The sequence below is a fragment of the Trachurus japonicus genome, chromosome 3 (genome assembly GCF_045865225.1).
Source record: "Trachurus japonicus isolate A0001 chromosome 3, Traja_1.0".
Classification (NCBI taxonomy): domain Eukaryota; kingdom Metazoa; phylum Chordata; class Actinopteri; order Carangiformes; family Carangidae; genus Trachurus; species Trachurus japonicus.
This window is the reverse complement of record NC_140909.1, coordinates 20,822,457-20,848,010: the sequence shown is the minus strand read 5'-3', so window position 1 is coordinate 20,848,010 and position 25,554 is coordinate 20,822,457. Positions and strand designations below refer to the sequence as shown.

General features: G+C 42.1%; 2 protein-coding genes across 6 annotated transcripts in view; one reads left to right on the top strand and one right to left on the bottom strand.

Annotated features, from left to right (window-relative positions):
* LOC146989924 (transcription initiation factor TFIID subunit 4) overlaps positions 1-15,056 on the bottom strand; it is an 80,212-nt gene extending 65,156 nt beyond the window's left edge. Inside the window, exons 1-6 of one of the 3 annotated variants that reach the window (XM_085766203.1) lie at positions 13,454-15,056; positions 11,292-11,452; positions 3,727-3,876; positions 2,282-2,434; positions 1,443-1,565; positions 920-1,009 (exon numbers count right to left, since the gene is read on the bottom strand). In XM_085766203.1, the coding sequence (XP_085622329.1) occupies positions 920-1,009; positions 1,443-1,565; positions 2,282-2,434; positions 3,727-3,876; positions 11,292-11,452; positions 13,454-15,002 (2,226 nt within the window). In that variant the 5' untranslated portion in view covers positions 15,003-15,056. The remainder of the gene's footprint in view (positions 1-919; positions 1,010-1,442; positions 1,566-2,281; positions 2,435-3,726; positions 3,877-11,291; positions 11,453-13,453) is intronic. The other 2 variants (XM_085766211.1, XM_085766217.1) reach the window with 2 other exon arrangements.
* Positions 15,057-15,686: 630 nt separating this feature from the next.
* On the top strand, positions 15,687-25,183 carry lsm14ab (LSM14A mRNA processing body assembly factor b). Of its 3 annotated transcripts, none has more exons than XM_085766178.1 (9): positions 15,687-16,009; positions 17,908-18,071; positions 18,534-18,684; positions 19,408-19,596; positions 19,915-19,995; positions 20,653-20,829; positions 21,213-21,377; positions 22,760-23,019; positions 23,135-25,183. In XM_085766178.1, the coding sequence occupies exons 1-9, from the start codon at positions 15,886-15,888 to the stop codon at positions 23,156-23,158; spliced, it is 1,335 nt and encodes a 444-aa protein (XP_085622304.1). In that variant the 5' UTR covers positions 15,687-15,885; the 3' UTR covers positions 23,159-25,183. The 3 variants fall into 3 exon arrangements, with proteins under 3 accessions (XP_085622304.1, XP_085622312.1, XP_085622320.1); XM_085766186.1 differs by having other exon boundaries at positions 23,138-23,902; XM_085766194.1 differs by lacking the exons at positions 22,760-23,019; positions 23,135-25,183 and adding an exon at positions 22,341-22,386 and having other exon boundaries at positions 21,213-21,369.
* Positions 25,184-25,554: the final 371 nt, after the last annotated feature.

Sequence of the window (25,554 nt, the reverse complement as noted above, 5' to 3'; positions counted from 1 at the left end):
ACACACAGCTGCAAAAGCAAATGCTGCTGTGGTCACTGACTAATTTAGTTAATGTTATCACACAAGCATGGCTACAGACAGCTGAAGAAACATCAAAAAAGACATGCGGCAAGACTTGCTTGTACATTTTTTACATAAAAATTAATGGGATTTTATAAATTTATGTAAAAAAAAACACATCATACTTCTACAGTATAATCGTTTCATTAACCTGCAGGGTGTGCAATAGTGTTTCTGCCATTTACTTTTTTAAAAACCCACTTCTGATAACTCACTGTCACAGCCGACGTGAAGAGCTGCTGTTGCTCCACACAGACTATTTCAGGCAGATTTTTGACGTAAGCGACCTAACATTGCATGACAACATGTGTTTGCGGCCGCGTTGGGCGGTCGGGCGCCTTGATGTGACACTCATCACGGTTTGCCGAAGAAACCTGCTGGCTACTGACAGGGACGGCTGGGGGGGCCACTGTCACACACAGTCAGAAGTCAGGCCAGAGGGGTGTGTGTGTGTGTGTGTGCGTGTATCATTCTACTGTCAGGCATCGCCATCACATGCCCCGTTGCCTGGGCAAGGAGGAGTACTTCAGGGTGTCAGGAAAATACTTGAGAGGGGCAGTTTAAAGAGCCAGGAGAGGGGATGTTTTTAGGAAGAAAGTTACTTAACAGTTCAGGAAACAATTTCAAGGGTCAATTTCAGAAGTAAGTAAGGGGTCATATAAAAACACAATAGGGCGCCTGTTAAGAGGACTTACTGTATGAGAGAGGCGGAGGGTTAATTATTAAGTAATGACATTGAAAGACCACTTTGTTCAACCATCAGTGTAAGCAACCTCAGTCAGTGTAGGAGGCAGTTTCTCGTTTGATGGAGCTGGTTTGCAGAGAAGATTAAAAAGAAGATTTCAAGCAAGAAGCCCACCTTGAGAAAGGGCACCAGGTAAGGCTGTGGAGACGACTTGAGCTCAGTCTGCAGCCGGCTGGTGAACTCCTCTGGTTCAATCTTGGCATCCTGTTGCGAGAAGTGTTAAAGATTAAAAACCACTTTACAAGGTAGGTCAGAGAGTTAAGTTAAGGACCCCAGTGTAAGTTAAACTCAGAAAAATGAACACCCATTCACTGATCGGCTACGTAACTCCCAGTGTGGAACCACGCACCAATAAAAACTCTGTATAAGATGAAAATTCATGATATGAGAAAGACAGTGTTTAGGAAAGAGTTGCATGCTGCCATCTAGAGGTTTGAAATATTTGGTACAATGACAGATTAAAATGGCAAATTTGACTTACTTCAAAGAGCATAAAGCTAAGAATAAGAAGAAACATCCAGATGTGAATGAGTGCTTGTCAAGACTATGGAAGACTTGACAGCAAAGTAGCAGTGTACAAGACAGTGTGTGTTTGTTTGTTTGTTTGTTTGTTGGCGGACTGGTTTTTGTAGCTCACCAGCAGGTCCTGAACCAGAGCCTTCACGTTCTTGGAAGTCTCAGGGGACGGAGAATTGTGAGACGCCAGCTTGATAAGTGTGGCCAGGAAATTCTTACACTTCTTCACATTCTCTTGCATTTCCTGTCAAATGACAAAAAAATATACATACGTACTATATCACCTAAAAAGCGACGTCTTTGACAAATCACTTAGTGACAGAGATTGATCAGAGATGTAGTAACAGTAATCAATCAGTCATTATGTGCATGTGGTCGGTGTAAGCGTTGGAATGGTTTCTATTTGTGCAGAATTTCCCAAATTACTACACTGATGTGTAAGAATGAATTTATTTGGACTGATAAAGGAGCTGACAAGCATCAGTGACAAATCAGTACATACATAGTGCACACTTAGCATGTTTGTCATCTTTGCAGCCAAATGAGACATGGCACCTGTCCACTCAAACTGCCAGTGGCAACAAACTGTGGGCCCTGTGAGATTTCTTCAGCCTGGTCATGTGAGTGTCCGTGTGTGTGTGTTCTGTATCTCTCCATGTATAATACCATATGTGCAGGAGGCTGCGTCTATGAATCTATGTGAACGTCCCTGAATGTGTTATGTGTATATTATGGGTCTGCATCTGTATGTCCTTGGGTTGGTATGAACTTGTGCGAATGTATGAGTGTGAATGTGTGTGGGCATGTGTGAGACTCTTTGTCCGTGGCCAGCTGTGTGCGGCGGTGAGGCTGTGGGTCGTGGGCTGAGCTTGTGACACAGCCAGCCTGCTGGCAGCTGTGACAGTGGAGGAGGGTGGGGGAGGAGAGAGAGAGAGAGAGAGAGAGAGAATGAGAATGGACCTGGGACACGACAGGGGCTCCGGGGGCCGCTGCGATGCCAGTCTGCGGAGGCTGCACTGGCTGGGAGGCAGCCTGGGCCGGGGCCTGGGGGGCCATAACCACGGGGGTCTGCTGCGGAGCCGTCACAGCCACTGCCGGCGCCACGGGGCCCTTCTGGAAGAGCAAGGAAGAGACAGAGAGATAAACAGGACGTGACGCTTCGCTCGCAGCAAGGCCACAGAGAACAGGAGGCAGGCGCCACAGCGCTCCTGTCACATCTGGTGTCCTGACTTCGGTGGACATCGCTTAACAGACAAGGAGGAGGAAGGGGAGGTGGTGACAAGCTAGGGGCTGGGAAAGACAGGGGGCATCAAATCTTTATTTAATTATCACCTGTCTGACAAGGGAAACCAAACCACCATCTTCCTCGCAAGGTCTATTACCAGTGATTTCAAACATTAGCTTAATGTCGTCTGCTTTATCGTGATAATATTTGAAGAAAAGAATGACGAGAAAATGTCTCAAGTCCACAACACAAATCTTCCTCAACAGATGAGGTGCCAACAGCAGTCTCTCACTCTTAAGCCCTCATCACCTCTTTCCAATCTCTCAGGGCCTGTTCACACTTGGCAATAAAATACATCTTATGTGATGCAACCGTAAGTGGACAGTCCTAAATACAGGTGTGAATGTATCCAAAATGCACGGAGGATACATTTTGGATCTGATCACTCAAGCCACAAGTGGATGTGGGCAAGGTAACATGTACGTCAACAGATGTGATGAAGCCGTGTAGCCGCCAGAAGCCTCTCCTCTGAGCAGAAATATACAGTGTAACGTGTGATTTCTGTTTTGCAAAGTCACAGGTTGATACTGATAAATTTAAATAAAAGCAGGGAAATTAAATTTGCAGTGCAGCTAAACTGGGTCTTGATGCAATCGGGATACACACGGTCTGGATAGGAAAGACTGGATCTGATCAGATCCTATGGGGTTTTGGTTCCTTGGAGTTGAACTTGACATATTATCTCCAGCACAGCAGTGCCAATGTAGAGTACATGATGTCATGATGTGCAGCCCAGGCAGCAATGCCTGCCAGCTATATTCACAGCTATAGGTTGTTGTTGTTTTTTCAGTTTCAGGGTTGTTATTCTATTTTTTTTTTCTGTGAAACAATCATGTTTGAAAATAAATATTTTACTGCTACTTCATATTTAAAATCAGAATGATTACATCTCACAAAAACTGTAAAAGCTTAATATAAAAAAAGAAATCCAAGCAATTATGAATTGATGACTTTTAAGTGTTAGTGGTGGTAATTCAGGAAAGGTTTATATTCCCATTCAGTTGTGACCGTGTTCTCTCTATTAACACAAAGATGCCATTACCCTGTTTCTTGACATTTTTTCCAATGGCGTTGGGAGGCAGACGACTGAAAATAAAGCAAGTAAGGAGAGTTATCTCACTGGGCGGAGTGCAGGACAGGACGAGGAAGAGGAAGAAGAGGAAGAAAAGGAGGTCTGGAGGGCAGAGCTGGAAGGAGTGGGAGAGGGAGATGGTACCATCTTGGCCGGGGTCAAAGGACACTGCCTGGTGGTCTGAGGGGTCACAGGAGACTGCAGGACAAAAAGAGAGCAACACAGAGAGAGGGGGAGAGGAGGAAGAGGAAAACAGAGAGCATAAAGGCATCAAAGAAAGTGGGTGGTGGTGGTGGGGAGCCCCAAACACTCCTCAATACAAAGACTGAACAGCAAAGGTGAAGACGGTGACAGTTTCAGAGGTGAAAGAAACAGTGAGCAGGAGGTGGATGGAGGGCAGGGAAAAAGACTGAGACAGCTCAGCAGCGGAGGGAGACAGGAGGAGTAGCGTGCCTCGCAGAGAGATGAGGAAAGGTCATGACAGCAGGAAAGAGGAAACAAAGTGGCAGCGTGTCGTCGGTGGTGCAGACTGAAACAGAGAAGGGGGCGATTGATCAGGTAGCAGTGGGTCATGGCGGCTTTGTGCCGGGGTCTGGTGGGAGGCACAGGAGCAATGTCATTCATGATTTTACTCAAGGGTGAAACCCTGTCGCTTGATTTGCTGTTGCCACAGAGTGTAAGAAGTGATGAACTAATAGGAAACAAAAAACGCAGCCAAGTCAGGGAAACAGTTGATAGACGAAGTGGACATTTACCACGGCATTTACAGGTGTTTACTAGGAAATACAGACAAAAGGATGATTTGATTGTCTAGACTAAGTAAATTTGACCTTTTCCCAGTTTGAAATTAGCTTATTTAACTGGTATTTGTTTTAATGAGAACCATCAGTACCATAATAATTACTGTGACAGATGCAACTATTAAAGACAAAAGAATAAGAAGCAATTTGCAAAGACCCAGTTCCATCTAGTAGTATGGCTGTATGTATGTACGGGGCTGTATGTATGTACGGGAACCTGTCTAGGAAGTGTATTGAGAAAAGGTCCATGAAATTCCAGTAAATAAACACAACTGACACTAGTATGTATTATAGATAACATTTAAACATTGCAACTAAGATGATAGACTCCTTCAGTAAGCCTTCTACAGACAACAAATTGGCATTACTGTCAACACAGAAGCAAATAAAGCTTCATATATCTTTACAGTGGCTCTAATGACTGTTTTGAATCTGAAAACCATCTGATACTAGGAAAAGGTCACCACAGTTGGGTCAAGCCAGGTTTGATGACACTGGTTTAATAACAGCAGAGCATCTCACATCTCACAGATACCACTGCTACATAATGCTCCAGTAATACTGGACTGGAAATGAAACCTTCATGAAAAACAGACCATACGTGTGAGACAGATTGGGCTGAAGAAGTCATTCAACATACAGCGGGAACTTGATCTTTATAGATCTTTAATAGTGGGAGGTTTAATACTGACCTTTGTCTTATTTGAAGATGTTTACACCCATCGTATTTGTTATATTTATTGTATGCACGATTGTGGAGTAGCGCTCCCAATCTCGTTGTGTTTTAATGTGCAATGACAATAAAGGCTTTCAATTCAATTCAATATAAAATATTAGAGCTATTGTAGTTTTTTTCTCTTTTTTTTGAAAGAAGCTGGAGGACAAAGTGTAAATTTCTGAGTTTAAAACTCTTTTCAAGTTGAGAGCCACAAATTTATGATTCAGGTTTTATTTTTAAGGAACTTATTTTATCAAGGACTTGCAACAAAAAGAACTCCGACATACAGATGTGCGGTCATTCAGGTGATTCTGTTTTATTGAAGGCGTGGGAGTAAATGGGTGTGTTGGTGATGACACTGACCCTGCGGCTCATCACACACACAGACACACACTTCTTGGCCGCTATCCTGCCTATTAGCCAAGACGACCCAAGAGGGCCTCTGCCCCAACCTCTGGCATGCAGCCTTCCATTCACAGACAAGCCGAAGCACCTGATATACACACACACACTTAACACACACACACATTCAAGCACCTTATACACTGCGCTTGTCTTGTACACAAATGAAAACACACAGACAGACAGAAACCCCTCTGCCAAGGACAGGAGCAGAGAGGCAAAGAGAAGAAATAGGATAAGAAAGAAGAGCTGCCTCTCCTCTAAAAGTTTTGTTGAATCTAAAAGAATGTTTTACTGAGGAGTTGGGGGAAGTGGGTGTATGAGGGATGAGGGGAGAGGGGGTAATGGGGAGCGGGGGTGGGGGGGCGGCAAGAGCCACAGGGTGCATCCCACCGCCAGCTATGCCTCTCTCTTGCTCACTCTCTCTCTCACACACACACACACACGCAGACAGACACACACAAACACACTCAAGAACCAAAGCCTTGTTAGCTTTTTAAAATAATCAGGCAGTTGGATGATGAATGATTTAACAGGTATGGAAGGAAGGAAGCTCAGGATGCCTTCCGTTTCTCCCCTCAGGGTCATGGGAAGAGTGACAGGCCGACAGAGGGGTTGAGCTCTGGGAATAAACACCATTCCCTTTCATTTCCCTGCTACTGCTTTTCCTGTCGAGATGGCAATGCCGCGGCCCGCTAATTTGTCAACAGTGTGACTGTGAGAGGCGATGACAATCTGCAAGTCTCTTTTGAGAGGGGTTCATATCAGGATGGATACAGGTTGGCTGGCTACGACTGTAGAGGCGGGTGGGAGTTGTTGTTTACCTGATAGGGGCTTCGATCTGTGAAGCAGGTGGGCTGGTCTGCTATGGACTACCTGACAGTGATGTCTACTAACTTATATATCTGCCATAAGCATTCAGTTTTCATATGGAAAATATCAGGACAACCCCTCGTCTTTACTAATGAGAACCTAATGGAAGTTTAATGTCAGTAGTAGGCCTATTACACAGAAGTCAGCGATACTGCTGTTGTATGATGGGTGAGCCACACGCCAGCATTTGCTAATCCAGTATTCACTGCTGTACATTATAGCATCATCAGATTTAATAGCACTACTAGAAAAGTATTTTCATCCTAAACGTCCAGGCAGCTGGTCTTCTTATGTCCTATTCATAGTTATGTTAATACTAACAACTACTAATTATATTAACAGTCATGTAAAATAGGATGGACCCTCTCACTGACTACAACATGTAAGATGTGAAAAGTGAAAGTAGGACTGAAATCTGAACCCTATTGGAAAAGACAATGGGATGCTGCCCTCTAGTGTCAGTCTTTTGTCCTTGCAGTTAATGATAAATTGGTGCCAAATAACTTCAGACGATCCTTCACTCCACTCTTGAGGGACTCAACAAAGAATTCAAGCTGTAAGAATTCCACCCTCAAGATGATGTTGGGTACCTGGCCTTGAATAAAAATGTCCCAATCTACCACTGATTTCTTTCCTTCCATTATTTGGCCCGGTGACTATAATGAAGTGGACTTTACAAACTGCTTGTATTGTACAGTAGGCTACACTTTTCACCAAAGAGATTACTGTAGGTGATGACAGGGCAGTATTTGAAAGTCTAGAGAAGACGTCCACCTCAGATTTTTTTTTTTTGTAGCAGCATCAACAAATGCCAAAATTTCAGTTGCCATTTTAAAACTCAACAAAGGTCAAAGTTGACTTTCAAAATATTGTGAGTTGGGATGTGAGGTTGAATTTTGTGACTTTTCTGTAACTGACATTTTTATTATTATTTGGCAGCAATTTTAACAATTGATGGCCTATGTTCCATATTACTCCTATTACTATACAAGCTGTAATCATGAACTCGCTTTTCTGAATGAATAATGATCTTGTATTTGGCTTTGAATCAGTCACTCTTGGCTTTGGGAAACTCAGATAGTCACTGATTTATTCTTTTCTCACTTTTACAGGCCAGACAATTAGTCAATAATGACAAGAAAATTATCATTGGTAGCAGCCCAATCTGACTTCATCTCAACTGTCTCATTACTGTAAACTGATTAAAGGGATAGTTCACCCTAGAATGATATTTCGCTCATTATCTACTCACCCTCATGTGGACTAAGGGCTGGAAGAAGTTTCAGAGTCCTCCGTCCCTTCTCTGAGTTACAGGGGGTCTTGGTGTAGCAGTGCATGTCCATATAACGGTTGTAAAGGGACACCAGAGCTCTTCGTAAAAAAACACACACAAAAAAACATCCAAATACCTCCATGCTGCTCGTATGTAATGTCCGTCTTGTGCTGAAGCCCCAAATTGCGTAATTGTCCCGAAAAAAATTAAATAAGTCTATATTTTAAGCTTGTTTGTAGCGGAAGCTTCTCAAAGCTCCTCTTCCTGGTCCGTCCAAATCTCGCGTGATTTGCGCCGGCGTCAGTGCGGTTACTGCGAATCACGCGAGATTTGGATGGACCAGGAAGAGGAGCTTCGAGAAGCTTCCGCTACAAACAAGCTTAAAATATAGACTTATTTAATTTTTTTCGGGACAATTACGCAATTTGGGGCTTCAGCACAAGACGGACATTACATACGAGCATCATGGAGGTATTTGGATGTTTTTTTGTGTGTGTTTTTTTACGAAGAGCTCTGGTGTCCCTTTACAACCGTTATATGGACATGCACTGCTACGCTGAGACCCCCTGTAACTCAGAGAAGGGACGGAGGACTCTCAAACTTCTTCCAGCCCTTAGTCCACGTGAGGGTGAGTAGATAATGAGCGAAATATCATTCTAGGGTGAACTATCCCTTTAACAATGTTGAATCCAAATTTGCAAGATATCAAACAGGGTTAAATACATTTGCTTCACACTTGTGATTTACTTCTATTTTACATTCAAAAGCTCTAGAAACATGTTCCAAAGCACTTTGAAAAGAGCCATGTGCTATTTGTCGTACGCACAGGTATTGTAGCTAATATGCACCCACAAATAGATGAATTGTATGCCAACGGTAAAAACTGCAACAGTTCATCCCTGCTGATATATTTATTTATATGTTCTGAGATCAAGAAGGGAAACACTAGTCAAGTGATTTGGCAAGTAGGTTAATTAGTGCTCTTCTGTCACTCTGATCTCTCCGCCATTTCTGTTTTTGTACTTGACTAACAGAGAAACTGTGGGGAGGCGACTGTCTGCTAACCTCATTATTAAGAGCAATTAAGGTGTGGAACCACCAGCACAAGTTTTTACATGAAGGATGTATCCACAGGTGATAATAAGCAAATTCCAATTAATGATTCAGTAGCTCATTAAATGTTGATGAGCGCACCCCATGGAGTCATTAAAAAATCCTTGAGACATTAATTCACCGATTAATCTCATCTTAATCTATACATAAAATAATCAAGAATATTCATTCATTATAATTACACAGTTTAACATATTAATCACATCCAAATTATGGTCTAAAACTAAGCTATTCATTTAATGAGGTGGTGCCCACCCAACATCAACAGTGCAAATCCACAGATGGTTATATCAAAGTTGTTGTTTTTTTTGTTTTTTTTTCTTCAAATGAATCATTCAGATTTGATCTGACAAATGTCATCAGTCTGAATATTAACATTAATCTAAACTCTGCAGGGACTAAAGCATGATTTAAAGGGGCTCTGTCTAAGTTTTCTCTGCTCTGCTGTGAGTAGTGATGGTAATTTCAGCCATTGTCTTTGTCTTTGGGGCATTTTTTCATGTATGCTCTAGCAGCATAACACCACCTTCTGCTGTTCTGTTGCTGATACCCTGATCTACATGTGTATCCCATTCAAAACTTTACCTTCCCTGTCTAACATTCTTTGTTGGATGTATAAAAAAGGACTGCAGCAACACATGTACAAGATGGAGAATCTTTTACTTGGTCCTTCCACAAACAGCTCACTTTTGCTTTCGCTTTTGCTACATAGCCACATTAACGTCAATGGACTAGAAGAAACATTGCAAGTTCAAACTTCTTTCCTTCACTCACCAAAAGCTGTCTCCAAAAGTGGAAAACAACCCTTGGTTTTGCTTCTTCTTATAACGCTTCTTTTCTCCTATTGTTCGTTTTAGGTTGCCGTGCTAACCAGTCAGCCCCATGGATAAAAAAATAAAGATGTACATGGCCTCTGTGACATCATAAATAGCTGTTTCAAAAGAGGTTTTGACCATTTTTGCCTGAGGTTAAAAACATGCTTATTTCTGCTAAAGTTGGGCATTGTCCAAGGCACCAAATATATGGTGACTGGTTCACTTTTGGAACAAGCAAACATGTATTGGTTTCATTTTTTCAGCCACAGAGGTTGGCATATGGCTGAGTCAAACTGTCTCATCTCTTTCTCACACACCAAAAGTGTTCAAAAATGCCATGAAGAAGAGCAACTGTTCAAGGTGTGTAGTTTTTAAACTTCAGTGTTGTAAATGCACCAGTGGCTTGTACTCTTGCAAATAATTTGTTAATGCTAACGTGAGCTAGATAGCAACAGCAGAACTTATAATTATCCTCATTAAACTGCTGGATAATGGTACAAACAGAGGTCTGTAGGTTAAAGATTCACACAATTGTCCATGCCAAATCTATTTTCCTCGCAGTAACAGGCCCGTGTCTTTTTAAAGGCTGATGTAGCAAAAAAACACATTTAAACTCCACACAGAACACACCCAAGATAATTCTGTAGGTATGGTGATGATGCTAGCCACTGTAGTGTGTGACAAAATCATTAATAAGAATATATTTAGAGTATATGTGAGAAGAGAGCATGCACTGGGAGGAGTGATACTGAGATTCTGGTTGTTTCTTTGTATTAAATCATTTCAGGGCTTTCTAATGGCTGTAAAAGGAGAAGTTGGCCATGTGTCGAATGAAGGGATCTAAACTGAGAAACTGGTATTTTGAGAGACATGCAAAATGATCTCTGCTCTGGTTTAAGCTGCTTTGGAAAAATCAACTTTGTCTATTTTTTGCATCACTTATAAATTGCATGTTATTACTCATATGATATGAAATGAATGTTCATCATACATTTGGTGTATTGAAAGACAGTATGCATGTAGCGGTATGTAGTGTATAGCCATCTTTGTTGTTCATATTACAGTATATACTGATTAACCACCACATTAACACAACTGTTCTCATTGTTGTAGCTATATTGGTGGCCTGTTTTAACAGCTCATTCTGGATCTTTAGTAATTTGATAAAACCTTAATTTCTAGTTTCAATTATTTTCAGTGGCTTTCTGTTTTAACATGCACTTAACAGCCATGGAAAACCATAGGCAAGGGATTTATAGGTATGTATAGATTTAATATAGTCTCTATTTCTGAGTTCCATCCTCTGGTCAATTTGTACCACAGGTCTGATTCAGAAAGGCTGCAGTCTCTGCCAGCAGGCAGGAAGAGAAATTCCAGTTGATCTGAATGGAAGTCCTTTTTGTTTACTAAGACAAAACGCGTGACTGTCAAAATAACTGAAACCATAAAAATAAGATAACCCCTCGTGTGATCCACAGAACATGTAAGGAACACTTTAGTACCCATTGACACGCTGGTATAGCAATTTATAATGCCACGCTTCCTCCTGCTTGCTCAGAGATAATACTGTGAGCCATGGTCATACTAATGAACGCCTGTAGGTGGTGGCAGGGTCTCACCTGTGGAGTTGTTACTCTGAATGAAGTTCCTGTGGTGGGGGTAGCAGGTCGTGGGGAGATGTTGTTCTGGGCCTGGGCCTGAGCTTGAGCCTGAGCTTGAGCCAAAGCCTGCTGAGGAACCATCACCAGCTGGCCCAACTCGGTACGCACCAACACCATTCCTGAGGAACAACAGGGAATATTCATCAGTGGAAAACACTTTACCATGATATCAGTAAAGCCAGCTACTAGCCAAATACAGATAAATTCTGAACGTGAATGACAGGGAATCCTGCCCAGATAACAATGTATCATCCTGAGGGAGTTTAGCAGTCTAAATTTCAAACTGAAGTCAAACAACTGTTGAAAACACCAACCAGAACCTGTTGATCAATGCACTGGAATAGTGACTGATGGTAGACCAGAAAGCGTTTACTTCTGACTGAAATAAGACTGTTTGTAGAACAACATACTTAGCAGTACCAGCCACAGTTTAAACAGTTTAAATCAGTGCATCAAAATACATCAAACCACAGCAATCGACTTTGCTTTATAGCACATTTAACCATGACTGAGACAGACATACTTTTTCATGTGTCATTTACACACATCCGAACATATGTCATGTCATATTTCACTGCGTTAAACACTGCATGTGTGATTTCACAAAATTAATATTCAAAGAAAAGCTGCTGGATATCGGATTAATGCGAAAATGACAGTCTGAGGTTCAGGGAATATGACTGAAGGTGTGATAGGGAGCTAATTACTCAGAGTCTTTGCTCTTGGGATTGCAGGCAGGACATTACTATGTTTTTGAAGTAGCCCTTGTCTGATCAAGACAAAATGTTTTATTACACATTTGTTTATCTATGCAGAATTTACATGAAGTGAAGACGACATGAGGTCAATGGAGAGGTTAATAGCACATTCATTCCCTTGACTATCAGACTGAACCATTGTTCCTGAGGATGAGATGACTCAGAATATCACTCAGGACCAAGCAGCAGCACGCAAACCACTCTGACCACTGTCCACACTTGTTACCTGCTGCTGTCTGTGCAACATACAAAGAACATGAGTCCAAGTTGCTACCTGCCAGATTTGGGCAAATCCTGAAGCAGCTGCCTGTTGATAGTTTGATAAACAATCACCAACCTGAGATAATTCACGAGAATATACAGCACCTGCACTTAATTTGGCCAACAATAAATGTTTAAAATGTAAATTCACTTTGCAACTACAGAAGGGTTTTGACATACTTCTTAGTCATAAAACAATGTAGATCGATTACTCTCAATGTATCAAGAAGTAAAGTTAACTGCTTGATTTAAAAACAATCGACAATCATCATAAGTTTTACAGACTTGTCATCATGTGCAATCTCTTGACACTGGCACTGTATATTCACCTTACTATATATTCCAAGCATATATTTTACTGTCTTTATGCATTATGGGTAAACACTTTTACTTTTTAATGTGTTTGTACTGGCATAACAAGATTCTCATTCATATTTTGTATTTTTGTATGTTTTGTATGAAACCTTGGTGACAGTCATTCACCAAACCACGCTGCAGATGAAAGTTCTTTTAACTGCCTGCTTATGCATGTGAAATGTAGTTTGTAGTATGGAATATACGTAGCCTATGTCTGAATACATTGGTGGTCACGTCTCTATAGGATATCGTTTGAGACAGCCTCGTCTTTTATAAGTTAAATCATGTGCTTTGGGTTGAAAATAAAGGAACTAGCCTGGTTTCTTATGGAGACTTAAGTCTTAAGAGTTACGCATAAGCTGATCAATAAAAATGTCCAGCTATATGACAGTGTTTCATTGCAAAGTTCATGCATGTTTTGTCTCATGTTTTTATTATTAATAATTTCTTTCAGTTGTGGTCTCCTATCAAACATGCTTGGTGTAAATGTTATACTTTGTGCAGCACAGCTGGCACATCACAGCAATAACAACTACTGGTTGAAGTGCTTCCCCAGCCCATCCAGACAAACATCGGAAGAGAGTGGCATGATGCAAAAACCCATCATACTGGACAGAAGACAGTCAAACACTACGTCTCACCGACAGCTCAAACTCTTGAGCTCCAGATGAGGTTTACCATAACACAGGTGCGAAACACGGCACCTTTTGACCTGCACTTCCTCCACCTCCTTGCCAACCTTACCCGGTGGGATGGTAAACCCGGGGGGAAGCTGAATGGTCGTCTGCTGTTGAGGTGGTCTGACAATCAGCTGGGGGGCTACGATCCTTTGAGGTGCTGTAAGTCCAGGACGGGGTTGAGACTGTGCGTTGGTGGCCACGGCAGGTGTTGGCGAGGGAACTGTGGGTCTGACCATGCTGATCGTGGTGGTGGTCACTGATGTAGTCTGACCAGTCTGACCACCACCACCGTGACCACAGACAGAACTAGTGACACAAGCAGTAGTAGTCAGAGGCTGGGTGATTGTTGTGGTCGTTGTGGCTGCTGCTGCTGCTGTAGTTGTTGTTGGTGGTGTGACAACAGAAGCTGCAGGAGAAACAGTGTTTATTACAGAGTTGACACTACCAGACTGGCTTGACATTACAATTTTGGACTGACAATCGTCTGTTTTAGGAGCCCCAGTGTCCGTGGCCGTTTTGCTGTGGTTCTCCTGTGAAGCTGAGGAGGAGGAGGAGGAGGAGGAGGAGGTGAGGGGTCCCACTCTTGAGCCCTGCTGCTGCTGCTGCTGCTGGACCAAGGCCGAGACACTGGTCCCGTTGCCGTTCTGAGCGATACTGGCCACGATGTGACTCGGAAGTCTCTGCAAAGCGATGGTGGGAGTCCCCCGGTCGAGAGCAATAGCCGACTGACCCACCGGAAGGCTGGCGTTAGTTAAGGTAAAAGTGGAAGTGTTAATAGAGGATGTCACCGCCGGCCGAGTGGAGTTTGGTGTAGTTTCACTGGGGTCCACGGAGCTAACAGCGTTTTCGCCCACTAGCACCACCGTCGCCGTGGTGATGCTGCTGCTGCTGCTGTTCCTCCGCGTCGTTACAGCGGCGCCGTTTAAACTCTTGATCCGAGCCGAAGCGGTCCTCCGCGGCGTGCTGATGCGTTTCCTCGTCGGGTTGGCTTCTGTCGACGACGTCTCACCTGCTGCTGCTGCTGCTGCGCCCGGAGCAACCTTAGAAGAGCCGCGGCTGGATGTGTTGGTGTTGGTGCTGCTGCTGATGCTGCTGGCTGCAGGCGGAGAAGATCTAGCCAAAGTTGACACACCAGATGCAGTCAGTGTTGTGATGGATGCTCCATGTGATTGAGGACCGCCGCTGCTGCTGCTGCTGCTGCTGGTAGCGTTCACACACGCAGCCGGATTGGTGGAGGTGGAGGTGGTCGTGGTGGTGGTGGAGGGCTCGCCGAAAGACGGGGTAACGTTACAGCAGCCCAGAGACGGAGATGTGACAGCTTTACCCGGGCTGACGTCTTGTTTCGAGTTGATCTCCTGGCGCATCTCAGGTTTATTCCGCCGTCCTTGTTGTTGTTGTTCCAGTGTTGTGGTGCCCACTGGAGCTGGTAGCGTTTTTCCTAAGTGATGGTTAGCGGGGGGCACCGAGCCAGCGCCTCCGTTTTCGTCTGTTTTACCCGCTGGGTTGCTTTGGCCAGCAAGCTGTGACTCCAACGAGCCCACTAGGTCGCTCACAGCCTTTTCATCCACCTCTGAAAAGAGCATATCTTCCAGGGGGTCGGAGGCGCCCGCCATCTCTGATCACCGATAGCCGTCTTATTTTTTTTATTTTTTTATTTTTTTTTTACAATGCGCCTGCGTGTTACTAGGCATTGTGGGAATGACTCTGACGTCATTAGGTGAGAGGAGGGGGTGGAGGGGGCATTTGTGGGATGGAGCGGTTATAGTTGTATTTCCATGTTGTTGTTTTTTCTACATTATGTTATTTAATAAAGTATTATGAATAGTGTTGTGATTGTGTAAACAACACTACGTGATTACATAAACTCGGATATGTGATACCCCTGACCCAATTCATGCTTTGTCGTTGAGACAATGCAGTAAGATATATACATCATTCAAATTATGCGATATTATAAATTTTTTTCCGCATTTAAAATGTATTCTCCACCATTGTAGCGGCAGCGGTGAGAGTTGGAGAGAGAGCACCTTGTAATATCGCGATATGATAGAACGGGTGAATCTCAAATCTCCATTTAGCGTCCCTTGCTAAATGGGCTAATATTAAACCCTGGGGAAAAAAACAACAACGATAAAAGTTCAGAAAATTGCTTGTGCGGCGTTCATTTAGCTAAGATGACCATGTGCTGACCAGGTCATCCCCTTTCCTTTATGAATAATTTGCAGTAAGCGGAAGAGGAGGCAACTTTAACGGAATGAGCCGCAGCCTTTCTCCCAACATCCTTAGCGGCGGGCGACGGAAAATGAAAACGGCCATGTCGTGGTAGAAGAAGAAGACAGTTCAGGAGCGAGCGGGTCTGATCCACGGAGAAACTTGTCAAACAATTTAATGTAGCGTTGAAACTACAGCTCTTAATTCATCACACTAGATCGTTCGTTTGCCTGGAAGCAGATTTCGTGGAAGCTAGTGCGTGGTTAAGCCCAGAGGAGGACAAACATGAGCGGAGGAGGGACGCCGTACATCGGCAGCAAAATTAGCCTCATCTCCAAGGCCGAGATTCGCTATGAAGGAATTTTATACACAATTGACACTGAAAACTCGACTGTAGCTCTTGCTAAAGGTACGTAAAGTAACCACAATGAGGTTGCACTACTCAAAGCAGGTTACCACACAGCTTTAAAGCGTGCTCAGCGATGGAAAACTAAAAAATGAATTGTAGCGCAGTTAGCTACGTCAGCTAGCTGCTTAGCCAACTACTAGCTAAGGCCTTGTCCATACGAGCCCGGGTATTTTTGAAACCGGAGTTTTGCTTCGCGTCCACACCAGTGGTGTAATAAAAACACTCCGTACACACGCAACCGTGAAATCCGCTACCAAGTGACGCAATGCACGTGTGGAAGGCTGTTTTAACCAATCAAAATACAGTGGAAACCGCTTGGATCAAAAGGCTTGGGAGGAATCATTTCTATACAAATTCTGTTTAAATAATTCGTTATCAAGAAATCCGCTTATAGTGTTCATTTTTGGTCATTTTATGGATGAAACCATGCGCAAAAACCATTTCAAAACTACGTGTTATTATAGCTTTATTTCACAGACTCCAAGTCCAACAATTAAATATTAATTAATTTAATAAAAATGTGTAGCCTATTTATTTTATTTTCGGCGGTGTCCCTTTGACGTGCACTGCTGCAGCAGCCTGCACATGTTGCTGCGCTGTGTCTTGACTCTTGTGCTGTGTGTTGTTGTGTGCTGTGTTGTTGTGCTGTGTGCGTCACCTGGCTGCTGAGCCACATGACTGTCTGTCGGTGCGGCGCAACTCATTCACTGGCTGTTGTGTTGTCTGTCAAAACATGGATGAATGAAACATATCCACTTTATATCGACCGCGGACGTCACGGATACATTTTCGGCTTTTGGCTCGTTCCTCATCTCCGCATAGGCTCTTTATATCACTGCATGACAGCAGCGCGACCCCCCCTCCCGTCGTACCCGGGACATAGGCTATTGCCTGTTCATTCATGAAAATCATCCCGAAAAACTCTCAATCAAACAAGGTGGGGAATAAGAAACTGCAGCGCTACTGTAGTAGTCCTGTCATTTAAAAACACAGGCAGCGGCCCAGCTGATCTGTAGCGTCACTTGTTACTGTAAATGATGCTGTGTGGAAAACCAGCTGTGGTCTGTGATTGAGGGTGAGTTTGGAGCTGACAAGAGGATCGCCCTGACGACCGTTTCGTTATATTTTTCTCATCGAAAAACTATACAAATAGCCTAGCATTTAGATGATGTAAAAAAATAAAATAAAAAGTGATAAAAATCCACTTTGTCACCTCCATTTTTGCGAGCTCACCTGCAAACCAAAACAACCTCTGCAGCTGCAGTGTTTACATCAGCACGTGTGCAGCTATGACGTAAACGAGTAAAACAATCACGGTTGCAGTGTCCACACGCACCCGGTGAAACCAACCCCGGCCGAAAACCCCACCCTGGACCCCGGTTTCAAAAAAACACGGTTTCAGGGTTCCAAAAGCACGGTTGCATGTGGACAGGACATACAACCGGGAACATACGTTCACGGTTTCAAAAATACCCGGGCTCGTGTGGACTAGGCCTAAGTGGTGTTGTAGTTCACACTCTGCCCTTTGTTTACGTTGTGCTGAGGACTGAGTGGCACTTAAAAGAAAACTTAATAACGTTAACTATATACCACCTCCTGTTAGAGTTTAATCATGGGATATTAATAAACACACATTAAGTGTTTATTTTGAACTTGTTACGTTGATCCGGCAAATGTATTTTAGGATTGGTTTTATAATGTCCTACCAGGGTTAACGTGTAGAGATTAACCTCTAACACGTTATCCCACCTATCCCTGGCTTGTTTACTTTCTTACTTTGAACAGTAGAATACATTATAACAACTTTGCCAAAGCACAGGCCTAGCAAGCTTCAGTTACAAGACTGCTTTTGCAAAGTAATTCAAACTTATGCCGTGAATGTGAATTTTTCCCAACAGTTCGCTCTTTTGGCACTGAAGACCGGCCCACTGACAGGCCTATTCCACCTCGGGATGAAGTGTTTGAGTACATCATCTTCCGAGGAAGTGATATAAAAGACCTAACTGTTTGTGAGCCACCCAAAGCCACTAGCTCCTTGCCTCAGGACCCTGCCATAGTTCAAGTAAGATTACTTTTCTGTGACCTTGTACTATTTAAACTAGTGGTGTGTATTCTTTGTTTTCTTTAAAAGCCATAGGAAATCTCAATTTGGTCGTCCCTGGCTGCGGCCATGCTGTTATTTCTAAGATGAACACATTTTGATCTTGTCATGGAAGAAGAAGTACAGGTGTAAGTGACTAATTTAATATAATGATGGATCAGTTTAGCTGCCTCCATATCAGGGTCCTGTTGCTGTGTATGCTGATTCAGTGTCACCCTGACATGGTTTACTGGGATACTGAAGCCAATCGGAGTCATCGTTAATGTTAGCACGTTACCTACTCTAGCAAGTCATAATGTCATGCCTTTTTAGAATTTTGTTCAAACAAGTCAAGATTTTGTTGATGTTATTTTGTGTGAAAGTATTGTTTGGCAGTCAGTGTTGTCATGACTTTTCAATTGACTGTTTATTTCTTTTCTCTAGTCATCTATTGGATCCTCCAATGCTTCTGCAGTACCATCATTCCAGTCTGCTGGGCCCTATGCTCCATTCAACAGGGCCCCTGTCCCACCTTACAGCCAGTTTGGTGTTGCACCCCTTGCAGCTCAGCAGTTTGGATCTGCTGGAGCAGGAGGTAAGGAGTGGATCCTGTATTGAGGGGTATATGAATTTATAGAGACCTGTACCATACTGTCATTTGCATTGCTTTTATTGGAGGCAATATCGCAGCCACATTGCAACTGGCTATTGTAAAAACAAACAAGCTGGAGTTAAAATTTCAGCGTCAGTTGACACAAATATTATCAGAATCACTTGGATTAAAATCAAACCATTATCAGCACAGATTAATTTAAAAAAAAGTTATAAACTCAAGGATGTTCTATCAGTAACAGGATCCAATCAATCGATGTGCAATCAATCGAACATTCTTCAAACAAGCCCTGTAAGCAAGACGTTCCTCAAACATGTTGTCAGCAGCCCCTGATCCTGGCTGATTTGAATAGAGCACAGCTGCGTGTTTCCTTTTGGGGTTTCCCACACCTGAAGCTCATTATGTGTTGGACCAGGAATAATGAGGACAATTGTACAACAGATTTCTAATAAACTGCTGAAGCTTGTGTATATGAAAGTGCTCAGCGGAGAGTATATCTTAAACCAATTACATTTCTGTCTGTTATATTGCTTTGCAGATATTTGTTATTAGATGTTTGGTGTCTGTTTTGTATAATGGTCACATTATGCTGTAGTCCTCCTCAGCATGAGATGTGTCACTACACTGTCACATACTTTAGGACAAACTGCACTGCCTCTGCTCTTAAGAAAATCATACAATTTGGCACTTTGATGTTTTCTGCAGGACGCACTAGTCCTAAGGTGGACTCTTTAACAAAAGGTCCCTCACTGGAGCAGGCAGCGCAGGCCCCACCATCAGCTGCCCCAGCTCCACCTGCACCTGTGGGACAGAGGAGTCAGTCAGCAGTTCCCAGACCAACTGGTCCCACCACTAGCAGCCAAAAGCCCCCTGACCTTCTGGAGCAGAGAAAGGGTAAGGGTGCTTCACAAGCTTGTTGTGGTAGATCTTCACAAAAGTCCATCCAGAGTATTGCCAAGCACTGATGTTGACAAACAGGTGTAGGGATAATGACAAGAAATTAGAAATATCTTATCTGGGCTTAAAAGAGATTCCTGGGCATGGCATTCTCTACAGGGCCAGAAAAATCACCCCCAAGTTTAGTTTCTGAACACTTCTGCTTACCACTGACCCTGCGCCATGTCTGAAACTGGTGCTTGTGTTGTGCATTATGTCTGTGGTGGACTAACTCTGGCTAAACTTGTGCTATTTTCTTCTTTCTCCTCTGTTCAGCTCCTGAGGTTCAGAAAGTGTCACAGCCAGATAATGAACATGGGGCTGTTGAAAACCGGGATCCCAACAAGCGTTACATTCGTAAGTAATTTCCACCTTCAACCTAATTAATTATACCGAAAACAAACCTAATTTCACCCACTGAAATGTTCATTTATTTTAGCAGCAATTTAATCTTTATGGACTTAATGCTTAATGCTTATTAAGAAAATCTACAATTTTCTCTGCGATAACTAGGGATGTCTCCAACTAAGAATATTTCAGTCGAAGTCGAATTCGTCAGATTTTGCCTTACATCAAAATCTTTGAATCATGTTGTTTTTTTCCCTCATTGATTCATGATCTCATTTGTGTCTTTACGACTGGAGAAAAGAGCTAAAACACCCAAATAAACTAAGTTGAATCAGACTCCTCCAAATCGAATCAAGAATCATGGACCGTTCATGTCCACCCCTATTGAACTTTTAAATCAGGTTTTCATCTTTACTTTGTCATTACTTTTGATATCAACAATGCAATCAGAATGAGTCTGTGCAGTGATTTGTTTTCATTTGTCTGGCTGTACAAACCAACATATCGAATCATGATAAGTCAAGTATAGCTTAAGACAATGCTTTTTTTCTTTTCTTTATTAGGATCCCCATTAGCAATCCTAATATCCTAATATTCATGGGCTGCACACTACATGTTGTCTGTCAGAGTGTTGCTGTATTTCCGTTTACCTCTGTTATCTTTCAGCGGGTGCCCAGGCCATGCGCCGTGGCCGTGGAAGAGGAAACCGCAGCAGGGGCAAAATGAATATGCGCAGGGATGGCACCATGAAGTTTGAGGAAGACTTTGACTTTGAGACTGCCAACGCCCAGTTTCACAAAGATGAGATTGACAAAGAGCTGCAGAATAAGCTCAAACTGAAAGGTACAGTTTCATATGTTTTAAGGACAAAAACAGGCACTGCATTTTTTTGGGCTGCAGAACAATGTTCATCAAATCAGTTCAGTTACAGTCTGATATATTTATCATTAGTTTTAAAGGCCTTTTTTTATATATATATATATATATATATATATATATATATATAGATATAGATAGATAGATAGATAGATAGATAGATAGATAGATAGATAGATAGATAGATAGATAGATAGATAGATAGATAGATAAACGGTTTTAATCCCTAAAATTGTCCCAAACAACTACATCATTTTTGGCATCTTCAGTATGACAGTATAATTGCACGGCCCTGATGTTCAACTTTCAAAAGTCTGTGGTGTTTTAACATTTTCTTCCACCGTAAACAGATGACAAGAGCGACAAGGCGCTAAATGGAGAAGAAACTGCTGAGTCGGAACATCCAGCCAATGAGGGGACCACTGAGGAGGAGGAGGCTGTGATAAACCCATGCTACTATGACAAGTCCAAATCCTTCTTTGACAACCTGTCCTGTGATGATCCCAGGTACCTTTCTTTTCTTATTGCTGGACCTGGATGGGGATGGTTGTGTTCACACTAATTACACTGTTGCTGTGTCTCAATTTGAATACTTCAATACTTACACTATTTTGAGTATGTAGGTGCGTCTCAATTCACAAGTATGTCAAAATGTACCCGGATGGTGCACTCATAACAGCCTTAAAGTTAAGTGTGGAACGATGGACACTTCCCACTTCAACTATCGCCATCTTGGCTACGTAGCATAAATATTATGTAAATCAACATACTGGTAGGCCAATGTTTTCCACCAGTAAGAGGAGCCAGCTGCTGCAGTGGCAGCGTAATCTCCACCTCACATTAAACAGGTGGCGCACACAAGCAAAAAAAGGCGTTCATGATCGCTAATTGAAATTCCCAACAAATCATGCCGGTAGATCTGTCGACCGGCGACAGTAGCGTCCAAAAAAAGAAGAAGACGTTGGCAACCCTTGCGATCGTTAGTGCCGGTAAATGCACAACAACAGTATTCGATTCAAGACAACACTAACTGTGGAAATTTGTGCACTGCTGAAGTACATAGTATACTACATGATGGTGTACTCATGGAAGTATTTGAATTGAGACCCAGCCTGTGGTCAAACAAAGAAACCAAAGAGCTGGAGCAGCCATAGGCCAGTGCTTCATCTGTGAAAGCCAAGTTAGTGAAGTTGCACTGTGGCTGGGCTGAACATTGGACTTTTAGAATAAATATATTATATCATTTTGTCAGTATGGCATTTAATTATAGTCCGTTTTAACCTGCTCCTGATTTCCATGTTGCAGTTACTGCATCACATTTTTATTCTGTTTTGATTTGGTGTCGTAGTGTTACTGTTTGTCTAATTTGTATCAGCACAATATACTTCTTGTATTCTCTACATCATTACAATTTGTTTAAACATGTAAATTGTTCTTAATAATTGTACTGACTTTTGTTTTGTTTTTATCTCTTAAAGTAGAGGGGGAGACAGAGGATATTCAAAGTAAGTCACATATTTTCTAAACCATGTTTGGGGAGGCACCTCAGGTGTTGGCAGTGAGAATAAGCACATGAATACTAACACTATAACAGCTTTTATTGTTGGATTGAGGGGTCAGATTTATGCTCTGTACTTCAGACAAAGAAATGTTCATACCTAAAACTACAAATGTGCATTTAACATACAACTAATACATGGCACATGAAGATGAAGTACATTGTTTGTTTAAGAGCAACATCCACTCCTTCCCTGTATAGTGGTGTGCAGTACTAATTCATAGTTGTTTAAAAATACTGAGAAAAAAATTCAGGATTTGTGAAAAATAAGCAAAAACTGTTGTTTTATCCCGTGGTGTTTGTGAGGTATGTGTGTCACCTGAAAAGCTGGATCCTGACTGGTCTTTGCATGTGACAGGGATCGAAGGCCTACCTGGGCAGACGAGAGACGAATGAACGCAGAGACGTTCGGCATCCCCCTGAGGCACAATCGAGGGAGGGGGGGTTACCGTGGCCGAGGCTTCATGGGGCCCCGTGGAGGCCGAGGAAGACCGGCCAGCAGAGGTTCCTTTGGGCCACCCCGCGGTGCTCCACCTGGTTTCAGAGGTGGTTTCAGGGGTGGCAGAGGAGGACGGGATTTCTCCGATTTTGAATACAGGGTAAATCAATCAGCTTCATGAGTTCTGAACAGTATTAAAGTACTATTGAAGTGCAGTTAGAACATTTTTATAGCTCCTCTAATTTTAAGTTTTTGTTTGTGTTTGTTTTATCCAGAAGGACAACAAGGTGGCTGCATAGTAAATCAGCGATGGATCCATAAAGAATTGTAGCTCCTCACAATGAAATTATTCCAGCTCAAGAAATTTTCTTTGGTCTCAACATTTGACAGAAAGAATGAAGACATCCTCTCAGTCACCAGCACCAGGGTTGGCTCTTTGACATCAGGGGGTGAGAGTACAGAAGTTTAGTTTGATAAACAGTCACCAGATGGACACAATGATGTGTAAATACTTTGCTTTGGAGTAACTCTGTATTTTTGCATCAATCAAGTTCATTTCTTACCGGAGTCGTCTTTGATATTGACAGCTGTATGCAGAAAGCCCAGTGATACTGTGAGCGGATCACAGTTCATGTGATCAATAGCTTTATTTTTTACTTTCTTTCAGTTTTTGAGATGATATTCTTGGCACCAAATTTCACTGCATTGCCTGTTGCACCATATTCTTCTCTCCTCAAACGTAGGTTGGTTGCCATGTGTTCAGTATTCTTACCAACTTGTCAGGACTTTTGTTTTGTTTTTGATATCCATTCATTCACAATGAAGTCATGAGGTCAAATCCAGCTGAGAGAAACGGAATCAAAACTGAATATTGTAATGAATGAATGAATGTATATCTCACTCAGCTTCTACTTAGTGCCCTCCAGCAAATCATTGCTCGACAGACTCATTTTAGTTATTAGACATGTTTTGCAGTAGTTAGAATCATTAGCTTATACTTTGACCCCCTGAAAACTCTCATCAGATGAATTGTGTTTCTGCTTGAGGTTTGTAGCTGGACCTCTGCAGGCCTTGTAAATGGTGGCAGCCTCATACAGGTGACCAAGAGGAGCCAGTCATTTGATTGACATAAGGTGGTTTACAGCATTAGCTTTAGAAGTATTTGTTAACTGTAGTTTTTTTTTTTTTTTTTTTAAGCGGGTCTGTTATATAGTTGACTAAAAGAGCATTCCCATGGTTTGTGTCAGTGAAAGAGTCATCCATTGCTATTGATGTCTTTTTAGAAGTTCTTTAGAAAAGGAAAACCTTGAGTTTATAAATCACAACCTGCAATTAAATTGACCTTCAATAATTGGATTTTGATAACAAATGCTCCACTATTTTGCCAAAAAGAAAATGTGAGGGATTGCGCAAAGATTTGTCAGTCTCTAAGTACATGTTTGTTCATTTAGTTACCTCTGAATCTGAAATCTACCTTTTCCATGTCCAAAACATACTGAGCCATCTGTTGAAGTATGTTCCTTTTTTTCCAGCATCCTTTGATTTGTCTTACAATTGTGTCATCTACATTTTTTTTTATATAAAAAGAGTCGACCACTTTCCACTGCAAAACTTTCAAAAAAGAAAAAAGCACTTGCAGTGTTGTGAGGATTGTTTACTGAAAATTGGGAAATCTTGTAAATGGATTGAATGTGTGTGTTCAATACAGATGGCAGCATTTCTTATAAATACCAGCCGTCTGGCTTGTTTGTAGCTCCTCTTGATGCATTATTGTTAATGTGATTGTTCTCTGGAGTGAATTTGTTTTTCTTTTTTTACTGATTGTGAACAAAGGGACAAGAACTGGATGAGGTGCCAGTGTGTTGGGAGGGTGGGGGGTGTTTTTTTGGGCTCTGATTTGTTAGTACTTTAGGGAGTGCCTTCAGAGTGGTCAATTTTTTTACAGCTCTCCCTTTAACTTTAAGGTTAACTTTTGACAAAAGTATTGATAGCACTACAAGGTGAAACTAGATCCTTCTCAAATGCTGTGGTTGTTTTAAAACAAAGTAGCCCAGCTAAATATGTGCTGTTTAACTGGATATTGCACAGACTGCTGATCACTGCATGATAGCCATAGGAACCATCACTTTATATGGGCTTTCGCAATAACCATTGAGATCGGATTTGAGACAACAACAAAAAAAGTATTAGTGAGCAATTCAAAAACTGACATGTTTTCATATGTTTGTTACTCCTTCCAGTCACTGGAATTGTAAACCAGGAATTGTTTTCTTGACAATATCAGCAAAATTGAGTTTTTACGTCAAATAAAGAATTGTACAATAGCCCGTGTGTCTGTTTCCTCCTTAATCACCATGTATGTGGGTGTTTTACAGAAGTGTAACTTCTGCCATTTACATCTCTCTGAATCAACTAAGTAAGTGTAAGTTGCTTTGGTTTGGTTTATTAGTAAATAGTTCAGTTGGCAGAAGACATTGCTTTTAAGGCTCGTGTAAAGGTAACAATATACAAACATTTTAGTTATTCCACACAAACACAAATTATACAACACTTGTGTGACTTTCCTCAGAGTAGAGCATGGTTGTGATTTTAACAGATGTGCCCAGGCCCTTGATGTCCAATATTAACAGAATCTAATAAGTTTTTAATAAACATGATATCTTTAAAAACAGATATTTTTGATTGAGTGTTACAA

Bases quoted from the DNA above. Each gene is read 5' to 3' on its own strand.
- lsm14ab (XM_085766178.1), top strand. From the start codon at position 15,886: ATGAGCGGAGGAGGGACGCCGTACATCGGCAGCAAAATTAGCCTCATC. The intron at 16,010-17,907 runs GTACGTAAAGTA...TTTTCCCAACAG, and splicing joins GACTGTAGCTCTTGCTAAAG to TTCGCTCTTTTGGCACTGAA. The intron at 19,597-19,914 runs GTAAGGGTGCTT...TCCTCTGTTCAG, and splicing joins CCTTCTGGAGCAGAGAAAGG to CTCCTGAGGTTCAGAAAGTG.